This window comes from Cricetulus griseus, chromosome 6, assembly GCF_003668045.3.
Source record: "Cricetulus griseus strain 17A/GY chromosome 6, alternate assembly CriGri-PICRH-1.0, whole genome shotgun sequence".
NCBI lineage: Eukaryota > Metazoa > Chordata > Mammalia > Rodentia > Cricetidae > Cricetulus > Cricetulus griseus.
Window position 1 is genome coordinate 22,369,725 of NC_048599.1, and position 23,904 is coordinate 22,393,628.

General features: G+C 40.4%; 1 protein-coding gene across 1 annotated transcript in view; it reads left to right on the forward strand.

The window, feature by feature from the left end:
- The first annotated feature begins 252 nt into the window (after positions 1-252).
- The window catches only part of Rbl1 (RB transcriptional corepressor like 1), a 56,503-nt gene continuing 32,851 nt past the window's right edge, over positions 253-23,904 (forward strand). The window contains exons 1-11 of the mRNA XM_027421280.2: positions 253-487; positions 5,304-5,437; positions 8,839-9,039; positions 9,216-9,280; positions 9,376-9,504; positions 9,607-9,767; positions 13,844-13,893; positions 14,635-14,821; positions 15,593-15,759; positions 20,719-20,831; positions 20,973-21,076. Coding sequence (XP_027277081.1) covers positions 332-487; positions 5,304-5,437; positions 8,839-9,039; positions 9,216-9,280; positions 9,376-9,504; positions 9,607-9,767; positions 13,844-13,893; positions 14,635-14,821; positions 15,593-15,759; positions 20,719-20,831; positions 20,973-21,076 — 1,467 coding nt within the window. The 5' untranslated portion in view covers positions 253-331. The remainder of the gene's footprint in view (positions 488-5,303; positions 5,438-8,838; positions 9,040-9,215; positions 9,281-9,375; positions 9,505-9,606; positions 9,768-13,843; positions 13,894-14,634; positions 14,822-15,592; positions 15,760-20,718; positions 20,832-20,972; positions 21,077-23,904) is intronic.

Here is a 23,904-nt window from a genome sequence, read left to right on the forward strand (position 1 = left end):
CGGCGGCCTCAGCACCGGCTCGGATCCTTCCGCCCCTCTCCCTGCCGTCCGTCCCCGCCGGCCGGTGCCCCGGGGCTGCCCACCGAGGGCCCGAGCTAGGTATCCCTTAGAGTCTGAGGTCCGCCTTCTTATCACATCCCCGGAGAGGGGCTCCAGCGGGCTCCAGAGGAGAAAGGGACTTTTTGAGGAGAAAAGCGGAGGCAGACGATGAAGGGAAGGCGAGCTCAAGTAGGCGATTTTCGCGCGCTTTGTCGCGGGGGGTTGTGGGTAGCTCGCCGGGAGGGAAAAGAAAACCCGAAGCCGGGTCGCGCCGCCCGTCGGGCCGGAGGGGATGTTCGAAGACGAGCCCCACGCCGAGGGGGCGGCGGTGGTCGCCGCGGCCAGGGAGGCGCTGCAGGCCCTGTGCCAGGAGCTGAACCTGGACGAAGGGAGCGCGGCCGAAGCCCTGGACGACTTCACCGCCATCCGCGGCAACTACAGCCTAGAGGTGAGCGGCGGCAGGTGGGCGGCGGCCCGGACCCTCGCCAGGCCCCACCCCCGGCCCGCCCCGCCCCAGCCTATCGGGCGGTGGGAGTTCCCCCACCGCCGAGGGTCTCCGAGGAGTGCGGGCAGGGAAGGGTGGTGTCGCTCGGCGGGAAACCGAAGCTGAGAAAAGGAGCTGCCAGCAGCTTCTGAGTCCCGCTCCCCGCTCCGGGGTTCCCGCTCCCCGCTCCGGGGTTCCCGCTCCCCGCTCCCCGCTCCGGGGTTCCCGCTCCCGGCTCCCCGCTCCGGAGTTCCCGCTCCCCACTCCGGGGTTCCCGAGACACCAGACTTCCAACCTTGATTTCTGCGCGCCGCTCAGCGCCCCAAACGGCACGGTGCTGCCGTTAGATCGATCAGACCCGACCCTGTGATAAAAGGAATTGCTCATCGCTGCTCAGCCCTTTGATTATGTCTTCCCCCACTCTTTTGAAACACTTTTGGATCCCCGCTCCGCAGAAGAGAAGGCGTGGTCGTAAGAGGTTAATTTAGCACCCAAGGTGACTGGGTTGTATGAGCCATTTAACCTCCCCACCCTTCTGCTTCATAGGGTGCAGCACCGAGTTCATTTATACCACTGTAGTTTGATCAAAGTCAGCACATACAAAGCTCTTCTCAGCCCTATGTTGCTCTCTGCCAGGTTATTACTGTGGTCTGGCTCTGAATACAGTAAATGGTGGTTATCACTATTAGATTTTCGAAGTAACTTTTATATTTGTCTTCACAGCAGGTTAGTGACTACTATACCTGTTTTCTTGGTGTTATGACTGCCCAGGATTGTTTTGCCTAGAGTCACTCAGATACCGAAACTTGTATAGGTATATAAGCTTATAGTGTGGAAGTATAAATGTGGTGGAATTCGTGGGGGGGGGCGTTCAGCGGATCAGAAGTGTTTGGGGGAAATTGCATTTGTCCTGAACATCAACAGACTTGTTCCACAAACAATATAGTATGATTATTTACTTCAAGTAAGTGATCATAGGTTCTGTGTAAATGCATTGCCATTTTAAATCATGGACTTGAAGATCCTTGGATTTTGGTATCTTCTGGGATACTGGAATACGATGTTGCAAACCTTTTATTATACACACGGGCTGGATTCACATATAGATTGTTCCTCTGACTCTCCTGCCAGTGGAATAATTGCTGGACTCAAAGGCATGGAGTTGGAAATAGGGAGTTTGACTATTGAACATATGTCTCTACTCATACAAGAGAAAAGTACCTGAGACAACCTTACATGTTTCCAGGAAAAGGCAGAGTAGACTGAATTTAAAAAAAAAAAAAAAAGATAGTGATCTTCGGGGCTGGAGAGATGGCTCAGTGGTTAAGAACATTAGCTGGTTTTTCAGAGATCCTGAGTTCAAGTCCCGGCAACCACATGATATCACACAACCATCTGTGATGAGATCTGGTGCCCTCTTCTGGCCTGCAGGGTTACATGCAGACAGAACGCTGCCTAGTATCTGGAAAACTGAAAGACTATGAAAGTATAGGAGAAGCCAGGCGTTGGTGGGGCACGCTTTTAATCCCAGAACTGGTCTACAAGAGCAAGTTCCAGGACAGCCTCCAAAGCCACAGAGAAACCCTGTCTCGAAAAACCAAAAAAAATAAAAAAAAATAAAAAAAAATAAAAAAAAAAGCTGGCTCAGTGGATGAAGGATTCCCAAGTAGCTGTGTAACAGGCAGGTGCTGTGGCAGTCTTGTCTGTAACCCTGGGGTTACAGGGTATGAAGGACAGAGTGGTGAAGACAGGCCAATCCCAAACCCTGGCCCTGGCCTGCCAGTCTAGCTGAAGCACAAAGCTGCAGGTTCAGTGAGCTATTCTTGTCTCAAAAGGTTGAGGTTGAGAGTGATAGATGAAGACACCCAACATTTATCTCTGACCTTCACTCGTGACTATGTGAGTGGTTATACACATTTACACACGTGTACATACATGCAGACACACATACATTATACAAAAAGTAAGGGAAATTTTAATAACATCTCAGTTGACATCCTGAGAAAGCATTCTAATCTCCCAAACCCTCATTTAATCTCCTCAAATAAGTATTATAAATACAATCTGTGGCCCAGTCACTCAAACTAGACACTTGTTTCAGATTCCTAAGTATGCTAAACTCAGTCCAGAGAAGGTTGATGATCTAAATTCTAAATCTGTAGTTAGGCAGAGCTGATTGATACCTTAAATGTTTGCTTTAGAAATCGTGGCTGTGGGTTGGAGAGATGGCTCGGATGTTAAGAGCATTGTCTGTTATTCCAGAGGTCCTGAGTTCAATTCCCAGTGAGATCTGGTGCCCTCTTACAGCAAACAGGCATACAAAATCTTTTTTAAAAAAGGCAAGAAAGAAAGCATAACTATATGAATTGAGTTTGGAAGTATTCTGTCCTGTGGTTTTTTGTTTGTTTGTTTTGTTTTTTCTTTTAGTTGTTGGTAAAAGCTGCTTGGAAAGCAGGTATCTCATCTCCCTGTCTCTGCTGCTAATGTCTCCATCCTTTCTGCAGTCCCCGCCTTGCCTGACCCACCACACAAGCCCCTGCTGGCATTCTCCCTTTACTCCCCTAACTTACTTACATTTTTTAGCAGTTTGCTACTGAGCAGTTTGAAACTTCCTTCATGAAGTTTTTGTTGACTTCCAGGCAAAGTCAATTACTACACTGCATTTTTCCACACTTTCTTTTCAATTCTTTTTTTAAAAAATATTTTATTTATTATGTATACAGTTGTTGTCTGCATGCATGCTTGCACACCAGAAGAGGGCACCAGATCTCATTACAGATGGTTGTGAGCCACCATGTGGTTGCTCGGAATTGAACTCTGGTCCTTTGGAAGAGCATTCAGTGCTCTTAACCTATGAGCCATCTCTCCAGCCCCCTCTTCAATTCTTCCAACCTATATTCTTATCAATTATGGAGAATAGTTTCTGTTATTATTCTTAACTTTAGATTTGGAGATTAAGAACCATCTTTGGGAGCTGGAGAGATGGCTCAGCGGTTAAAGAGCACCGACTGCTCTTCCAGAGGTCCTGAGTTCAATTTCCAGCAACCACATGGTGGCTCACAACCATCTGTTATGAGATCTGGTGCCCTCTTCTGATGTGCAGATATACATGGAAGCAGAATGTTATATACATAATAAATAAATAAAATTTAAAAAAAAGAACCATCTTTGATTTTGTTTTGTTGTTTTCAGTATTGTACCACTGAGATATCTGTATAACCCTCTCACAAAAAAATTTTTAAATTTTAATTTATAATGGGGGGATGTGTGGCATGTGCCATGGCTCCGGGGTTGGAGGTTGGAGGTTGGAGGACAACTTCTGTCGGGTCAGATTTCTCCTTTCATGTTTACATGGGTTCCAGGAATCAAATGGAAGTCTCCAGGCCTACGCAGTAAGTGTCATCTCTCTGGTCCTGGGTCAATAATTCTTTTTAGTATTACAATTTTGTTTTTAGATTATAATATAATTACATCATTCTCTCTGTCCCTTCCTCCCTCCAACCCCTCCCTCCTTTATGTACCTCCCCTTTGTGCTCTCTCTCAAATTCATGGTCGTTTTCTTTAATTGTTCCATGTTTGTGTGTTTGTGTGTATATTTCTAAATATATAAATACAGTCTGCTCAGTCGACATGTTGATGTTTTCTAGGCTGACCATTTGATGTTGGAGAACCAATTGGTGTTTCTCCTTCTGTTAGTGTTCCTCTGTTGCCTGTAGTTCTTTGTCTAGGTTCTTCCTTCCATGTTAGTGTGTCTATTGGTTTCATCCTTGTTGAGGTCTTGTTTATGCAGCCATGTTAGTGTTTTTGTTTTTTGTTTTTTCTCTGTGTAGTCCTGGCTGTCCTGGAACTTGCTCTGTAGACCAGGCTGGCCTACAACTCAGAGATCCAAATGCCTCTGCCTCCCAAGTGCTGGTATTAAAGGCTTCTACTACCACTGCCCGACCTGTATCTGTAATTCTTAATCCTCAGACTTCAATTGTATTCCACCCAGTCATGAGGTGTTTCCTGCTTGAAAACATTTGAAGTCAAGAGCAGAAAATTGTGTTGAATTACCAATCATTACTTTTTTTTATAGCTTATAAACTGAGATTATCTATGGTGGTGGAGAACTATGCTTAATATTTTAAAGATAACTTACTATAGGATAAATAATGCCCCAGATCTTTACCTCACAAAATGACATTTCCCTTCATATTGTGGGTATTAATATTATGTATCTATATATTAATATCTTGACATGTGACTCCCTTGAAAACTTTCTACTCTATATTTTTCTTTTCTTTGCCAAATTGGTTAAAAAGAAACATAAAGAATAAATACCATCAAGAATATGACTGCTGTTTTAAAACAGAAAGATGCCAGGTGGTGGTGGTGGTTACACATGCTTTTAATCCCAGCACTTAGGAAGTAGAGGCAGGTGGACCTCTGTGGGTTCAAGGCCACCCTGGTCTACAGAGCTAGTTCCAAAACAGCCAGGGCTATACAAAACTCAGTCTCAGAGAGAGAGGTGGGGGAGGATACAAAGAGATTTTAGTAGAATTCTTTCAGTAAGGCTAAACTTGGAATGAAGTAAGAGATCTTTTTTTGGATTTAGAAATTTAGGAAAATTTCTGATTTTTCATGTTCTGGTTCTAAGAACAAGGAGGAGAATGTGGGAGTCTGTGCTGAAGTTTGGAACTGTATTAGCCTTATTTCTTCAGGGCTTAGACAGATGAAATTATAAGGCCTTTTCTGTATAAGCATTTTAAGGTATCTCTATTTTTTTTGCGTCGGCTTGCAGGGAGAAGTCATACACTGGCTGGCATGTTCTTTATACGTTGCTTGTCGCAAGAGCATCATTCCTACAGTGGGAAAGGGTGTCATGGAAGGAAACTGTGTTTCACTGACCAGAATACTACGCTCAGCTAAGTTAAGGTAAAACATTAGAAGTGCTAAATTTGGGCTAGAGCCGTGGCTCAGTGGGTAGAGTATTTGTTACACAAGCATGAGTACGGGGTTCTTGTGCTCTGGCGCTTCAGTGCCAGGGAACAAGGCAGGCCAGTCCTGGGGCTTGCTGACTAGCCAGTCCAGTCCAAGTGATAGCTCCACTTCAAAAATTAAGGTAGAGGTCCTGGAGAGATGGCCCAGTGTTTAAAAGGGCTTCCTGTTCTCCCAGAGAACCCGAATATGGTTCCCAACATCCAAATTGGGGCTCATAACTCCCTGGGACTATACTTCAAAAGGTTCTGACACCTCCTTCTTGCCTCCTCAGGCACCTGCTTACTCAGGACATGTATTCATACTCACATGCACACACACACACACACACACAAAGACGAATTTAAAAATAAATTCAAGTGGAAAAGTGATTGAGAGGAATATTACAGTGTCATTTTCTGGCTCCCACATGTAGCTACATGAACAAATGTACAAGCATACATGCACGCATGCAGACACATAAACACACATCATGTGCACATAGAGTTATAAATTTCCTTTTCAGATTCAGTTTCTCTCATTTTAAGTTTTAGTGGTATTTCTTTTTTCTTTTCTTTCTTTTTTTTTTTTTTTTTTTTGAGACAAGGTTTCTCTGTGTAACTTTGGAGCCTATCCTGGCACTCGCTCTGTAGACCAGGCTGGCCTTGAACTCACAGAGATTCGCCTGCCTCTGCCTCCCAAGTGCTGGGATTAAAGGCGTGCACTACCAACACCTGGCTAGTGGTATTTCTTAATTAACTGTGACACGGTTATAAACTTCAGAGAACTTAACACTTAGCATTTTTTCAAATCTGCCATCTATATTCTAGTTTTGTTAGTTGATCTAATAATATTCTCTTTGAGAACAGTTCTCAATTTTGCATACATTCTCTTATGCCTATTTATTCTTCTTTAATAAGGAATATTTCCATAGTCATTGTTTCTGGTGATATTATTGGGATTATAGGCATGAGCCACGATATTAATAACAGCTAGTTATTATAAAGATTTAAAAAATTATGTGGCCAGTGATGAAGAAAAGATCAGATTGTTTCTATAATAGATAGGTTTTGCTCAATTTAAAGTTATTATAACATTAATTTTCATTATTATCAATGACATAAGTTGAGATCTATAAAGATTCTTTAATCATCTTGACTTTATTAATTTTCCATAGAGCTAAAATTGTTGTGATTATTTCTGAATTTTTTTTTTTTTTTCTGAGATAGGGTTTCTCTGAGTAGCCCTGGTTGTCCTGGAACTCTTTGTAGACCAGCTGCCTCAAACTCAGCAGTCTGTCTGCTCCTGCCTCTCAAGTGCTGGGATTAAAGGCATGTGCTACCACCACTCCACTGTGGTGTTTTGTTTTTGTTTTTGTTTGTTTTTAATTAGAGTGAATTGAAACTATTTGTACGACTGTTCCCTTTATCCTTTATGTACATTGGTGTTTGACCTGCATGCGTGTCTGTGTGAGTGTGTTGTATCCCCTGGAACTGAAGGTACAGACAGTTGTGAGCTGCCATGTGGGTTCTGGGAATTGAGACCAGGTCCTCTGGAAGAGCAGTCAGTGCTCTCAACCACTGAGCTGTCTCTCCAGCCCCCAGAATGGGGCTTTAATAATTGCCTGTCTTCTATTCTGGATACCTTGGGAAAGGAAGTGGAAGTGACCTCAAATAGTTTTATCAGTCAGACCCCCTCAACACCCCAGAAATGGACATTAACACCTGTCTGAGTCTGGGTTATTGCATTTCTTTGTTTCCTATCCAGGTAAATAGTCCTATGTGATTGACAAAAGAACAGGTAAAAGGCAGAACTAATATCTACAGAGTGATAGTAGTGACAAGTTAAAAAATAAGTATCAACTATATGATACAAAACAGGACAACATATTGACAAGATGACCAGAGTCAATAACACTAGTGAGATGAGTATGGATATAATATGTCACTGCATGTAGTTGTCCTAAAGACTTAAAATCACCGTATGCAGTTCTCCAATTTCAAAGTCTGCAACTTGTGTATATTTAATCATAAAGAAACATCAGACAGAGCTCAAATGAGGAGCAATCTATTTTAAAAGAGGACTGAGGGTAATTGTAGATTTATTTAAAATGTTGTCTGTCGGGCTGGGGAATATAGCTCAGTTGGTAATGTGCTTACCCAGTGTGCCTGAGGCCCTGGTTTTCATTCGAGGCACCATAGAAAAGTTGGCTGTGTGACATAAGCACTGGGGTGTTGGAGACAAGAAGATTAGGGATTGAACATCCTTGGTAAGTTCAGAGCCAGCCTGGGCTACAAAAGACCTGTCTCTAAACAACAGAGTTATAACTTCAAATATTAGATCAGTACATACCCATAATAAAATTTTCAAATGAGTCAAATTTACCTGTGAACAATTAACTGATAACTTTTTTTAAAAAAATGCCAGGCTGGAGAGATGGCTCAGGGATCAAGAAGAACACTGCCTATTGTTCCAGAGGTCTTGAGTTCAATTCCCAGCAACACATGGTGGCTCACAACCATCTGTAATGAGATCTGGTGCCCTCTTCTGGCCTGCAGGGATACATGCAGGCAGAACACTGTATACATAATAAATAAATAAATTTTAAAAAATTACCAAGTATTCCTCTGTATGGTGCCAGCTATTTAATAAAGTGAGCTTTTGACACTATGAGTTTTCAGTCTAAGACCCCCTAACAGAGAGTATCCCCATTATTGAACAAGATGAGAAACTGGAATAACAATCTACTATGATTTTCTAAGTATCTCCATACTTATTTTCTTTTTGGTGATGATGCCACATCACCAAAAATTAGAACTCAAACACTAAGCACACCTTTAATCCCAGCACTTGGGAGGCAGAGCTGTGAGTTCCAGGACAGCAGGGCTACACAGAGAAACCTTGTCTCCAAAAACAAAAGAACTGAGACAGTTGAATTTTACTCCTAACCTATAATCGTCTGCTGGTTTGTGAACAACTTTCCATTTGGGAGACTTATTTTTAATTCAAACTAAATTTGCGAACCTATAAATTATTGAGTAACATTTACTTCATAAACTGTATGTGGATACATCATTGCCTGGGTGTAGCGGAGGAAAGGAATAGGTGCTTTCGCCTCTGCCTGCATCATAGAAGATCGCTGTCACTTCTGTGTCGTCAGTCTCTGAGATGACCCTGGGAGCCAGTGGAATTCATAGCACTGAAGTGGGGGTTTAGGCTGGGAGTGAGGGTTTATGTTGTTTGCTTTGTCATCAATTTAGGTTTTTTAAAACAGATTTTTTTTAGTCATTAAGATGATGTGTCATTTTCAGTCCATTATATGAGCTCATTTTAAAGTTGACTTTTCCTTCTCTTTGAAGCTTAATACAGTTTTTTAGTAAAATGAAGAAGTGGATGGACATGTCAAACCTACCACAAGAATTTCGTGACCGTATCGAAAGGCTAGAGAGAAATTTTGAAGTATCTACTGTAATTTTTAAAAAATTTGAGCCCATTTTTTTAGATATATTTCAAAATCCATATGAAGAACTGCCAAAGTTGCCACGAAGCAGGAAGCAGAGGTGAGACCTTTAATCTCATATATTTGTAATGCAAAATTATTAGATGAGTTTAATGAGCCATTTGTCCCCTTGAGTGCTGTTTTACACGGAATTTGATCTTTTTATTTATATTTGCTTTTTCAATGCTTAGGTGAGTCAGACCAAAAAAAAATGCATTTTTTTTTTTTCCGTTTTAGAAGAATTCCTTGCAGTGTAAAGGATCTCTTTAATTTCTGCTGGACACTCTTTGTTTACACGAAGGGTAAGTACATTCTCAGTGCTTTACATTTCTACTCTGGGATTTGGTGGTATTTGACATGAGAGGTTCCTGGATTTTAACTTTTTTTTCTTATAAAGGTAATTTTCGTATGATTGGTGATGATTTAGTAAACTCCTATCATTTACTTCTGTGCTGCTTGGACCTGATTTTTGCCAATGCTATTATGTGCCCAAATAGACGAGACTTGCTAAATCCATCATTTAAAGGTAAAATATTTATTTTTGAAAAGTAATTATTAATTTTTAGAAAAATTAAAAGCTGACTGTTCTTTTCATCCTTCCTGTTCACTTCATGGTCTGTCAAACTAGGTTTACCATCTGATTTCCATGCTCCTGACTTCAAAGCTGCACAAGAGCCTCCCTGTATCATTGCTGTTCTTTGTGATCTGCATGATGGACTTCTAGTAGAAGCAAAAGGAATAAAGGAGCATTACTTCAAGCCATATATTTCAAAACTCTTTGACAAGAAGGTACTAACAATTAAATAAGATGTTTAGAGGTTGTTTGGGATCTCTGGCTTGGTCTGTTCCAAACCCCACCAAGCAGGGGCCCCTCCCCTGGAGTTGCCTCAGTAAGATTCTGCCCCAAAAAAGCCCACCACTGGTGGCTCCATGCCCACCAGGGCATTAAAAACCTCCACTTCTGGGTTTACTTTGTGGTTTTCTGTTTTCTCCTGGGGCCACCCAGGGATGCTTTGCTCAGATTAAACCTGTATGTATTAATTTGGTTTGATTGGCTTATTATATCAGCGGTGGTGAGTTTGGGGATTTAAACTTAACAATGGGTCAGCAGCAACCTGAAAGGAAAGAATCTTCTCAACATTGTAGGACCCATTGTCAGATGTCCCAGGTCTGGGGCTAGAAGGATGGTTCAGAAGTTAGGAGTACTTACTACTCTTGCAGAAGATCAGGTTCAATTCCCAGCAACCCCACGGTAGCTCATAGCATCCTGTAGCTCTTGTTCCAGTCCCAAGTTTCAGGGTCTGCTGCGATGCAACACTGCCCTCTAGTCCCAAGAGAAACTGGGTGGTTGAAGAGAGTGCACAGTTGTATGTTGGGTCAGGGAAATGCACTGCCAGCAATTTTCAGGGTTCTGACAGACCCTGCATTCTCCTAATAAAGGGTTATGAAAAGCGTGAGATCAGAGTGAGCTGACTGATTTTTTGGGGTAAGTAGTTCTGATGAGTACTGTTTACTAAAGACATTGTAATAGTATAACAACTATTGGTTTGTTTTTTTGTTGTTGTTGTTTTTGACACTACGTCTCACTAGTTCTGGCTGTCCTGGAAATCACTGTATAGACCAGGCTGCCCTTGAAATCACACAGGTCGTCCTGCCTCTGCCTCAAGTATTGAATAAAGCATGTGCCACTACACCCAGCTAAAACTATTAATTTAATTCCATATAAATAAAGCAGATAATTTCCTGTAGGCTACTTACATGCATTCTGAGTTTTTCTCTCTAATTAATTATTTTTATATTTCTGAATTGCTTTATCATGGAGGAGTTAGTAACTTATTTCTTTAACCCTGAATCCTGTAATTCAGCTAGGCCTTATCTTTTCCCTTTGGTAAAGGATTTGGTTTAAATCATCATTCTGGTTCCCCACTTAGTATTAGGAGACTTTTATTTACTTACTCTTTTAAAAAAATAATTTAACTTTTATTTTATGTACATTGGTATGAAGGTATCAGTTCCACTGGAACTGGAATTACAGACAGTTGTGAGCTGCCATGTGCTGGGAATTGAACCTTGGTTTTCTGAAAGAACAGCCAATGCTCTTAACCGCTGAGCCATCTCTCCAGCCCCTACTTAATATTCTTTTTATTATTTTTGTTTGCTTTTCAAGACAGGTTTCTCTTTGTAGCTCTGGCTATCCTAGAACTAGCTGTGTAGACCAAGCTAGCCTTGAAGTCACAGGGATCTACCTGCTTCGGCCTCCCAAGTGATGGGATTAAGGTGTGTGCCTCCATGGCCTGGCTTTAAAAACTTTTTTTAAGTGTTACTATTATTATTGTATGTGTGCATGGATGCCTGTTGTGTATATGTGAATATACATGCCACAGCATGTGTGGAGGTCAGAGGACAACTTCAGGCAGTTGATTCTTTGCTTCCACCTTTAAGTCTGTTCCAGGCATCAAATTCAGGTTACCAGGCTTATGTAGCAGATGCCTGTATCTGCTGAGCCACCCCACACGCCCATGATATTTTCTTTAAACATTAAGCCTTTCCTAACTGGTTTCTTCTCCCTTCCATACTTTGTATTTAGTCTTACATGTCCTGGAGTGTGTACACATAATGGTTTCTTGTAGGTATGTTAAACATTTCCAGCAAAGTAAGCTTTTAAAGAACGTATTGTACAGATGCAGTATACCCTGGTACAGTGGCCCAAATCTCATTTTGTCTGTATAATTGGCTATTGTCTTGGCATAATTATTATAACAGTTTATTCATTCCAGAAGCAAACCCATCATCCAAACTGTTCTGGTTTTGAATATACTTAGAGGCTAGTTAAGTATTCTGAATTGTGTGATAGTATTTCAACTCTAAGGCCAGAGATGTTTTGTTTGGCTTGTAGGATGGTACTTACTTTTATCTTGTTCAATTTATTATTTAAATAACATGACCTTTTATATAAAAAGCTCTTAAAAACAAGAAGCTATGGAAATTCAGGGTTGGAATTTTTTGTTTTTGTTTTTGGAAATAGGGTTTCTCTGTATAACTGGCCTGGCTATTCTAAAACTCACTATGTAGACCAGGCTGGCCTTGAATTTACCGAGATCCACTTGCCTCTGCCTCCTGAGTGATGGGATGAAAGGCGTTCACCACCATGCCCGGCAAAGGGATGGTATTTCTACATGGTAAACTGTTGTCAAGCTAAATGATGACCGTCACTTTTAGAATGACAAATGTTCTTTCAGCTCTCTCCATTCATGTATGGTGGACCCTTGCTCGTGAAGGCATTTCCCTTTGTGACCAAACATAATGACAACCTAAGTCTAGCAAGGTAGAAGGAACTACTGATAACTGGTTTTCCTTTCTCACAAGTAACAGGAGTCAAGGTCTTCCCCTCTTTCCATTTGTGGTACTGAAGATCAAATCCATGGCCTTGTAAATGCTAGGCTAGTGCTGTACCACTGAGCTAACTACCTAGCCCTAGCCCCCTAAATTTCCTTTTAAATCTTTTTCATTTGTTTGTTTTGGGACAGGGTCTCATGTAATTTAAGCTGGCCTCAAACTTACTGTGGAACCAAGGATAACTTTAAATTACTGATCTTCTTGCCTTTACCTCTCAAGTTCTGGGATTGCAATCATGTGGCACACCACATCTGGCTCTCCTTTGAAATTTTTTGCTTGCCTGAATTATGTAATAGTAACTTTAGTTTTCCTTTTCATGGATTAGTATTTATTAATGGATCTCTTTCACCAGAATCCCTGGTGAATTTTTTTTTTTTTTAAATGCTTTCTCAGTGCAGAGAGTAAATGTCAGTGGGATGCTTAGCTACAAAAGGAACAGCTCTATCACATTACCTTCCACGGCTCAGGGATCATTTCAATGTGGTGGGGGAGTTCTAATATCAGAGGTTAGGGAAGACCAGAGCAAAACAGTATCTTTGGGATATGACAGAAGCACTCCACTCAATCACTCAGTGAGCTCATAGCAGCTCTGGTTGCCTGTATAACATCAGCCCAGTCAGCATTTTAGTATCGAATGGGAAAAGCCCATTCCTAACCTAGGAACTGTGGTTAGTTGATGCTTCAGGGTTGAGAGAGTCTGTGTGACTCAGGAAGGGTAACCCACACTCCAGTGGATGACCCTGCTCCCAAGTTTGTGGGCAGCACAAGTTGGAGTCATTGGGTTATTTTAAAAAGTAGAGGGATGTGGGGTAGATTTGGGAGGAATTAGTAAGGAGTAAATATGATCAAAATACCTTGTTTGCAATTCTTAAAGAATTAATGAAAATATTTTTAAATTTTGAAAAGAGCTACTGTAGACTGACCTTGCAGTATTTTGAAAATTTGCCTTTAAGGCTGTGTATCACAGTGATAATAGTATTCAGACAGCATGAGTGAGGTCCTGAATTCAATTTCCAGCACCATTAAAAATAAAAAACCTTTGATTTTACTTATTTGGGAGGATGGTGCTAGAGGATGAAAAAAATTTAACTTTAAATTTGTTTTAATGTTCTATGATAGAGATTTTACTAGGATAAATGTCCCTTTGAAAATATTTAATTTTTGTGTGTGTGTATGCCTGAGTGTGTCTGTGTACCACTTGTATTCAGGATCCCTCAGAGGTCAGAAGAGATGTCACATCCCCTAGAACTGAAATTATAGATGGTTGTGAACCACCATGTAGGTGCTGGGGACAGAATCCAGGTCCTCTGCAAGAACAGCCAGTGCTGCTAACTGCTGAACCATGTCTATGAGCCCCTGCTCTGAAATTTTTAATAATTCTTTTTACATGTGTTATACATATGTGAAATGTTACAGAAATCTCACTTTTATGCTTGTTAATATTCCCTAAATTATTTTTTTGTTGGCAGATTTTAAAAGGCGAATGTCTCTTGGACCTTTCCAGTTTTACTGATAATAGGTAAGTATTTAAGATGAGTGTGATTGGCTCACGCCTGTATGTAATCTCAGTACTTGGGACTTAGTGGCAAGAGGATTAGAAATTCAACGCTAGCCTTAGCTACAATAGTGAGTTTGAGGCCAACCTAGGCTACATGAGACTTTATAAACAATAGGTAAATATCTAATACAAATAGTACCTGGCATGTCACAGACTGGCAATAATGATTTGTTGAAATTTGTTAAGTGAAACACTAAATATCAAGGTAACTCCTTCAAATTCAAGTCTGGCTTTAATGGCATTGAATGGAATTGTCATTAAGCCCTGTTGGCTGAATACATTTAAGAAACACTGGCATTTGAAACAACTGTATTCCCTGGAAGTTCAGAAATACACCCAATGGCTTCTGTGTTTGATTTTATATTCTTCCAATTAATCAACATTAGCAATTGAGAATGCCCTTATTTCAAAGCCACTATTGTTTCCTCAGTGATCAGATATTACTTTCTTTTCTGGAATTAGCTTCACTGTTTTAAGATTAAATATATGGTCTCTTTTCACTTGCACTTCAAGATAAGTTATTGCTGTGACCAGCATGAATGTTCATATTCAGGTAGGAACCTCTGATAATAGATAAGCAAAGGCAACAAAATACAAAGTCATCACTTTTCCCAAGCTGCAGGCTGGATCTGTCTTCATCTGAAATGAATCTGTCCTACAGCTCCGTTTTATTCTGGCAGCTGAATGCAATTCTCTTTGCAGCAAAGCAGTGAACAAGGAGTATGAGGAGTATGTTCTAACTGTGGGTGACTTTGACGAGAGGATCTTTTTGGGAGCAGATGCAGAGGAGGAAATTGGAACACCTCGAAAGTTTGCTGCTGACACCCCATTTGGGAAACTGACATCAGAGGCCAATGTGGAATACAACCTTCAACAACACTTTGAAAAAGTAATATAAGCTAGTCTGGCCTCAGTTCTGAATGATACTTGTCTTTTCTCTGTGTAAGTCTACTAACATTAGATGCATCTTTCAAGTTAAATATTGAGTTTCTTCTACTAATTTATATTTCTCATAAAAGCTCTAAAAGGTAATTTTTAAACTATAGCACTTACTCTTGCTATTAGCCATATTTTATGTACATTTTCCAATCGCACCTGGGTTTATCACTATGTTTTTGACATAAAACTTATGCTTTCTTACTAGTCTCATTGTTTCAGCTTAGTCTGTGTTATGTTGCTTCAGAATTGTAGTTTAATTCCCTGCACTTGACACAAACTGCTTTTTTTCTGACTTTTGCCATGTAACTGTAGACTGAAGTGTTGAGGGCCAAGGCTTAATTTTAAGTTTATATGTGGGATTTCTTAGTGGCTAACGGAAAATTCACTCCTATAAAGAATGAGAGCCTATTTCCCAGCTCTTACATTATCTTTATTAGCACAGAGAAATTTTTTACTCTCTGTGCCTATTTTCTCATGTATAGAATTAAAATAGATATACATTATATTTCAGATACACTGTATGAGGTAAAATGAGCCTATAAATATGAAATATGATTCTGTTGTACAAATGTCATTAGCATACTATTGCTGGACAAACGGTGGCTGACCTGAAAAGGAAGAAAAGTAATAAGTGATGTACCTGAAAATATGGATAGAGAAGATCAAACATAGGGTCAGAGGAAGTAACGTGTTAATCTCACACATTGCCTTTTTCTGACAGAAGCCGTCATTTGCACCTTCGACCCCGCTTACTGGACGGCGGTATTTACAAGAAAAAGAAGCAGTCACCACGCCTGTTGCTTCAGCAACTCAGAGTGTAAGCCGTTTACAGAGTATTGTGGCTGGACTAAAAAATGCACCAAGTGAACAACTTCTGAATATTTTTGAGTAAGTATAATATCATTCTCCTAAATGTTTTATTAAAATTAGATTCTTTGTTCAATTATGTTTTTAATAAAGTCAGGAATTTTGAGGGTGGGAGTGCATGTGGCAAGTTTTACTACATCGATTCTATCATAAAATATGTTCACATCTAAGCAGAAATACCTACTGAAAATTATGATATTTTACAAAATAGGCTTTCAAGCATATTTGAAAGTTTATTGAGTGCTGACACCCCACTCTTTTAAGTACCGAGTTATTTGTGTTTTTTTCTTTTTAGTTGATTTTATTTATTTTTTAAATGTTTTTGCATTCATTTACGTATTATGTGTGGAGGGATAGGAGTGCTATAGCATGTTTGTAGAAGCCAGAGAACAACTTGTGGAAGTCAGTTCTCTCCTTCCACCATTTAGATGATGGATATTGAATTCAGGCTGTTAGGCTTAGAGACAAGTGCCCTTACCCCTGGAGCCATCTCACTGGCCCCTAAGTTCACTTTAAATGAGTTCAACCTGAGTCGCTATTCAAGGTGAGACTGCTTACCTATTAGGGAGAGTTTGTAATGGAATTTTATGGAACTGTTTTTAAGAGGTATGTTTCTTTTTGTTTTTGGTTTTTTTTTTTTTTTTTTGGTTTTTTTTTTTTTTTGGTTTTTTTTTTGGTTTTTTGAGATAAAAACCCCTACACAGAGGATTTCTCTGTGTAGCTTTGGAGCCTATCCTGGCAGTTGCTCTGGAGCCCAGCTGGCCTCGAACTCACAGAGATCCGCCTGCCTCTGCCTCCCGAGTGCTAGGATTAAAGATTAAACACACCTGGCAAGAGGTGTGTTTCTTGGTAAAGATAGTAGGATGAAGCCAGAGCAGAGACCATTTAATGAAATAAAAGAATAATGGAGCCGGGCGGTGGTGGCTCACACCTTTAATCCCAGCACTTGGGAGGCAGAGGCAGGTGGATCTCTGTGAGTTTGAGGCCAGCCTGGTCTACAAGAGCTAGTTCCAGGACAGCCTCCAAAGCCACAGAGAAACCCTGTCTTGAAAAAGACCACAAAAAAAAAAAAAAAAAAAAAAGAATAATGAGGAGAGAGGGACTTGATGTTATAAACTTCTAAATTAATGGTCAGGAAAAGAAGTGGGTGATTCTTCAGATGGCCATCTCCAAGAAGTGGTACTGGAAAAGGAGTATGCTTGATAAAATTGTAATTGTACTACTTAGTATTCTACACTGGCTCTTCCTCTGTCATTCTGTTGAGGCACAATGATCAGGAGTTCAGGGCCAGGCTAAGTTACATAAGACCTTGTCTCAAAAGTAAGCTACCAGAGGTAGGGAAGAGTTGACATGTCCAGGCCCAGGCTCCTGTTGCTGTCTTTTCAGAATTAGTCCTGTCAAGGACCTTAGGCTGCACTGACTCTGCATCTCAGTCCTTTTCTTTTCTTTGATGGCTGAAGAGAAAGGAGAGCACTTTCTGCTTATGTGAGCCCTAACGTGTAAAAGGTAACTTTCAGGGCTGGGGGGGTAGCTTAGTTGGTAAAGTGCTGAGGCCCTGAGTTTGATCCCCAGAACCCATGTTAAGAAGTTGAGTGTGGTGATACGCCTTTGTAAATCACAGCACCAAGGAGGCAGGAGCAAGAGGATCCTTGGGGCTCTCTGGTTAGCCAGCCTAACCTAAGCTGAGAACCCAGGCTAGTGAGAGAACCTATCTGAAAAACAAATGGTCAGTTCCTGAGGATTGATGCCCAAGATTGAATTCCACACACAAGTGCATAAATGTACGTAGACACTAATAAAGATGCATGGGGGTGGGGTGGGGTGCTCCAAAGTCGCCAGTTTTTAACTGATGCTGAGGCATGATTATATTTTGTAATCATTGATGATCATGGAGATGGCAGAACTGTAGTAATCCTCACAGGAAGAGATGTGATGTGTAGCTCAGAGACCTAGAGCAATAGTGGAGCCATTGCTAGTGACTCATCAGTTTGATTCAGTGTCCTGACAAGGTCAGCAGGCATGATAGGGCCTAGCATGGCGAACTTTGAAAAGCAGGATATAAAGACACATACATGAAAGTCCTGAGATTCATTTTCCAGGAATATGAAACGTGCACATAAATAAAATATCTCGGTGGAAAAGGGAGGAACTGGGAGTGATGCTGTTGGCCTGTAATCCCAGCACAATGGTAGGGGTTCAATGTCATCCTCATTGGCTACATATTGAAATTAAATCCAACTTAACAAAAAAACAAACAAACAAACAAACAAAAACAAAACTATTTAACAACAAACCAAAATAGGAAAAAAAAAAAAAAACTTTAAAATTTATGTGGCACCTCAGAGGACCCCATATAGCCAAAACAACCTTGAAAAAAGAACAAAACTGAAGGCTTCACACTTTATTTCAAAATAGTACGAAGTTTCAATAATCAAAATAGCATGGTATTCACCTAGACATATATAAGCGAGGGGGGGGGTGTGGAGAGAAATAAACTCGTGTGTGTGTGTGTGTGTGTGTGTGTGTGTGTGTGTGTGTGTGTGTGTGTATGTGTGTACACATGTGTATACACATGTGGTCAAAATGACCTTTGATAGTGGTGCCAAGACCATACAATGGTTAAAGAATGAAAAGAAATATTGTTGGGAAAACAAAATATTCCTGTGGAGAAGAAAAATGAAGATATTACACAATATTAAAAAATTAATTCAGGGCCACCGAGATGGCTCAGAAGGACTACATACATAGTCTTTTATCTTTTGCTGCTAAACTTGATGACCTGAGTTTGATGCCCAGGACCCACATGGTGGGAGGAGAGAGCTGACTCCCGGATGTCCTCTGCCCTCCACATGTGTCCTGTGATACACAAGTGCCCCCTCACACATATACACAAAATAAATTAACAAATACAATACAAAATAATAAGTGCTCCTGGGCCAGAGAGATGGGTCAGCAGTTAATTGCACTTGCTGCTTTTGCTGAGATCCTAGGTTCGATTCCTAGTACCTACATCAGGCTGAGACCCTCTTTGGCCTTTGTGGGCACTGCATGCATTTGGTACACAAGCAGGCACCAAATGTGTGCTACCATACCCAGCAAAATAAAATGATCAAAAATGCTTAATGTAGGCTGGTAAGGCAGCTCAGCAAGTACCCGATAAGTTCATTCTCCAAGACTTATAGAATATAAGTAGAGTATATAGAATCAACGCCCTCAAGGTTCCCCTCTGACCTCCACACATAATCCATGACCTACATCCCCCCTCCATGCATACATTCGTAATAAATATATGAATTTTTTAAATATTTAAAACACTCAGGTATCTTTCCAGAGAGACAAGTGGCTAATATGATAGAGTGCTAAGCATCACTAACTGGAGAAGTACAAATCAAACCCACAGTGAGCAGTCAGCGCCTGTTCAAGATTGCCGTATCTTTTACTCTACCCCCAAATCAAAAGATACAATCACAAGTGTTAGTAAGAACAGGAAGAAATTAGGATCCTAGCTGGGCATTGGTGGAGCACGCCTTTAATCCCACCATTCAGGAGGCAGAGGCAGAGGCAGGCAGGTCTCTGTGAGTTCGAGGCCAGCCTGGTCTACAGAGCAACTTCCAGGACAATCTCCAAAGCAATACCGAGAAACTCTGTCTTGAAAAACCAAAAAAAAAAAAAAAAAAAAGGATCCTTGGACATTATTGTTATTATTGTTGAGGATTGGAAAATAGTTGAAAATGATACAATGTTTTCTTAGAATAGTAAAAATTGGGCTGGTGAGGTAGCTCATTGGGTAAAAGTGCTTGTTGCATAATCAGAATAAAAGTTGGCTGGACAGTAGTGGTGCACGCCTCTAATCCCAGCATTCAGAAGGCAGAGGCAGGCAGATCTCTGTGAGTTCAAGTTCAGCCTGGTCTACAAATTGAGTTCCAGGACAGCTAGAACTGTTACACAGAGAAACCCTGTCTCAAAAAACCAGAGAGAGAGAGAGAGATAGGGAGGAAGGAGAGAGAGGGGGGAGAGAGAATGAATAAAAGTTGATTATCATATGACTCAGTTAATACCACTTCTGAAAAATGTATTAAAAAATTGAAAATAGGATCTTTTGTTGTTACATAGTTTTGCTGTTGTTACTGAAACAGGGCATCACTATACAGCCTGGCTGACCTGGAACTCACACAGACCTCCTGTCTCTGCCTCTCATGTGCTGAACTTAGGATGTAGAGGGGTATAAGGGATATTTGTATATTGTATTCCCTGCAACATTATTCACAATCATCAATATGTGGAAACAAAATGCCCACAGGTGAATGAACCAAAGAAAAACAGTGTATATAGACATAGAATAAAATACTATTTAGCCTCTAAAAGGAAGGAAAGCCAGTCATATACCACAGTATCTTGGCCTTGAGTATACTAAATAAAATAAGCCAGTCACAGAGATGTATCTCATGTTTGTACTTATATAATGTATAAAAGGTAGTCAGACTTAAAAAATGTGTATGTAATTTTTTTACATGTGAAATTTTACTACTTTTGTTAATATTATTATAGAAATTTATTGGGACTACATATCTTTATTGTGTGTTGCTTGCTTTATATATATATAAAGGTTTATTTAGATTTATAAGCTCGTAAATGATAATAGAACTAGCCACTAAAAACTATTAGCTTTTAGTGTTTTAGTTTTGTTTGTTCTTTAGCTGTGTAGCCCAGGCTGATCTTGAACTCATGATCTTCATGATTTTGTATCCCAGTGCTGAGATCACCAGACTCTCTCTCTCTGTCCCCCCACCTCTCTCTCTCTCTCTCTCTGTGTGTGTGTGTGTGTGTGTGTGTGTGTGTGTGTGTGTGTGTGTGTGTGTGTGTGTTCATGGTCTTGGGTGTGCTAGGCAAGCAGTCTATCACTGAGCTATATCCCAATCTTGAGAAATGTTGGTAATCTGGGTTTTTTCCTGGTAAGTGGGCTCCTCTTGTATTTTATAGATCTTGTATGCGGAATCCTTTGGAAAACATTACGAAAATAGTGAAAGGAATAGGAGAGACTTTCTGCCAACACTATACTCAGTCCACAGATAAACAGCCAGGATCTCACATAGGTAAGAAGAGAAATTTAAAATTGGCATAGTATTAAGTATGGAGAATATCCCTCTCTTCTCTTACAGTTAAAGAAGCAAAAGTTTTTCTCTTTAGTTGTCATCACAATTTCAATATCGTATGCTTTCCTTTATTTCCCACAGACTTTGCTGTAAACAGATTAAAACTGGCAGAAATTTTATATTATAAAATATTAGAGACTGTAATGGTCCAGGAAACACGAAGACTTCATGGAATGGACATGTCAGTAAGTAAATCTACCCTCCTAGCCATCAGCAAGGCCTTAGAGTCCTCCCAGGGAAGTAGTAGTTTTTTTCTTTTGAAGAAAATTAGACTTTTTATTCTATGCAATATAGACAAATACACAGACTTGGTACATAATTTCTTAGTTTTTACTTTAGGAAAAAGAAAAGGCTAATGAGAAAGGTATATAAATCTCTTTGTTCCTACTATAAAAAGCTGTCATGACACCAACAATCACTTGTATGTCCAACTATCAACTTTACACTTGATTTAATGCCTAAGAACCAGATTTTACCTACTGAGTGTGGAAGCTGCTTTGAAAAAGCAGTTACGTCACAGCTCTGCGACAGTTGTGAAAACAGCTCAAACCCCAGAACAAAAGGGCACACACTTGCACATAACTGTCATTGGTGTAAAAGCTTCACACACCCACAGTAACTGTCATCAGGGAAATGCCTCACAGTCTGTCTGCCTCCATCAAAGGTGGAGTGATCACCTCACATCTGCATGAACAGTCTCTTCTCCAGTTCTTAAGCAAAAGGTAGGAATTCCCATTGTCTGTCAGGGCTTGAAAATACCAGTAGAAATGTATTCAACAGGCAGAAGTCACTGAGTGACAAAAATAGGAATTTAATATCAAATGTTTTTTGGTTTTTTGAGACAGAGTTTCTTTGTATTGTTTTGGAGCCTGTCCTGGAACTCAATCTATAGTCTAGGCTGGCCTCAAACTCACAGAGATCCACCTGCCTCAGCCTCCCAAGTGCTGAGATTAAAGGCATATGCCACCAATGCCTGGCTTAATGTCAAATGTTAATCAATTTTATCATTTCTAATTTGACAGCAGCTTGAGGCATTGAGACCTAATTGGTTTCTTATACCTAATCACAAAGACACCTTCATCTTCAATCTCAATTCTCCGTGCTATCATCTGATAGTTTCACACTGTGACTGATTCACTCTGCCCAACTTCAGCTATTTGCTCTTCCCAAGAATCATAATGAATTCTGTCAACTTCAGCAAGCTGAATATATGCCTTCTTATGTGCACTAGACAGACATTTCCAGCCTGATGATGAACAGATTCATCTTTAGCCTATTGGAAACTTTCAGATCCAGATCTATTTGGTTTTCCAAGCAAAGTTAATTCTTTCCTTTTCAATAATGCTTTCTTTTTAAAATGTTTTTGCCTGATTTCTTTCTCAGAAGACATTGCCTGACTTAGAGTTAGCTGTTATTTAAACTTGCTCACAGCTTCTTTGTATGCTTTCCATTCTGCCTTAAAATTAGCTTAGTATACTTTCTTTTTTTTCCCCCTGAATATAGTATTTTCCTTCAACAGGACCACAGTTTTTCTAACCAGTTCTGAAAGTTTCACATCTGGGTGTTGTTATGTTTTTGTTTAAATTAAATATAAAGAAAAAGAGGAGGAAGGTGCAAGATGAGACATATTGACTAGTTTATTATAGGCGACCCACCATGGCCGGTCACCATAGAGAGGCAGAGAGAGCACGTAGGTGGGAGAGAGCGAAGAAGATAAAGTAGAGAGAGTAAAAAGAGTAAAGAGAGTGAGCAGCAGGGAAGTTGGGACTTTTAAAGGAAAAACTGTGTATGCACACTGAGGTTCCATGTATGCCCAGAGTCCTCAGCAGGCCTTAATGCATGGCGGGTGATGTTGTGATGACGTAGCATGTTTTCCTGTGCGTGCCCTGACTGTTGTCAGGGGGCAGGGTCTGTCTCTTAAAGAGACAGAACTGATCAGCATTAAAGCCTGAACCTTTCAGGTGTTTACCTTTAAATCTGGGTTTAAGTTCTGCAGAAAATTGAAGGTATGAACTCATAGGTTTTTTTAGATAATTACCCAAGTTGAATGAAAAACATTTTGGAATACCAACTGAGCAGCAAGCTCATTGGAGCCCATGCCCTCTCACATCCCAGCCCCCAAGGGTCTGAGTGCCCTCTAGAGGTCCTGGAGCAGTGCCATTGCTTGCTGGCCCAGTGCTGCCCTCAACCTCAACATGGTGCCCGCACACAGCCATGCAACCTGCATGCTAACCATGGGAGCTTTGTTGTCAGAGTAGTGTTTTGACAGGCTGTGTGGGCCATTATGGGGAATCAGCAGTTTATGGCAGACTTGGACAAGATGATTTTATTTTTAATTTCTGTTGTAGATTTTGACACAACCAGATTATATCTTGAAGTAGAAAGGTGAAATAAAAAAACATCATCTTTGATATACCATCAGTGTTTTTTCCCTATAAGTGATTTTTTCTATGTCTTCCATTCCTAGTCCCTGTTGATAAGCACTTTGGCCCTCAAACAGGTTTTTTTTTTTTTAATTATTAATTTTTTACATTCCAAAGTCCTCAAACTATTAAGCTAACACTTATCTATTTATTCATAACTCAAAGATTCTTAAATTATAAAATAGTATTTGTTTTTCTTAAAAACAAGACTTTTCTTTGAATATTTGACCAATTCTGGCCACCTTACGACAGCTAAGAGTGTTTTCTTTCTATGTTGTTCTGTACATTTACTGTGTACTGTGTATGTATTTAGCGTTGGTGGGTAGGTGCATTGTGTCTCATAGTGTAACTTGCAGGAGTCAGTTCTCTCCTTCCATCATGTAGGTCCTGCAGATCAAGCTCCAGTTGTCAGGCTTGGCATCAAGGGCCCTTACCTGAGCCATCTCACCAGTCCCTAAAGGAAATTGTCTGCCAAGTTAACCTTATCATAAGATGGCTCAGTTTTAGCCTCTGTCCTCTGTGCCCTCTACAGCCACTCTTAGAGTCATCTCATCTTGTGTTCCAGTAGGAACAGGTGGATATGTAAGGTT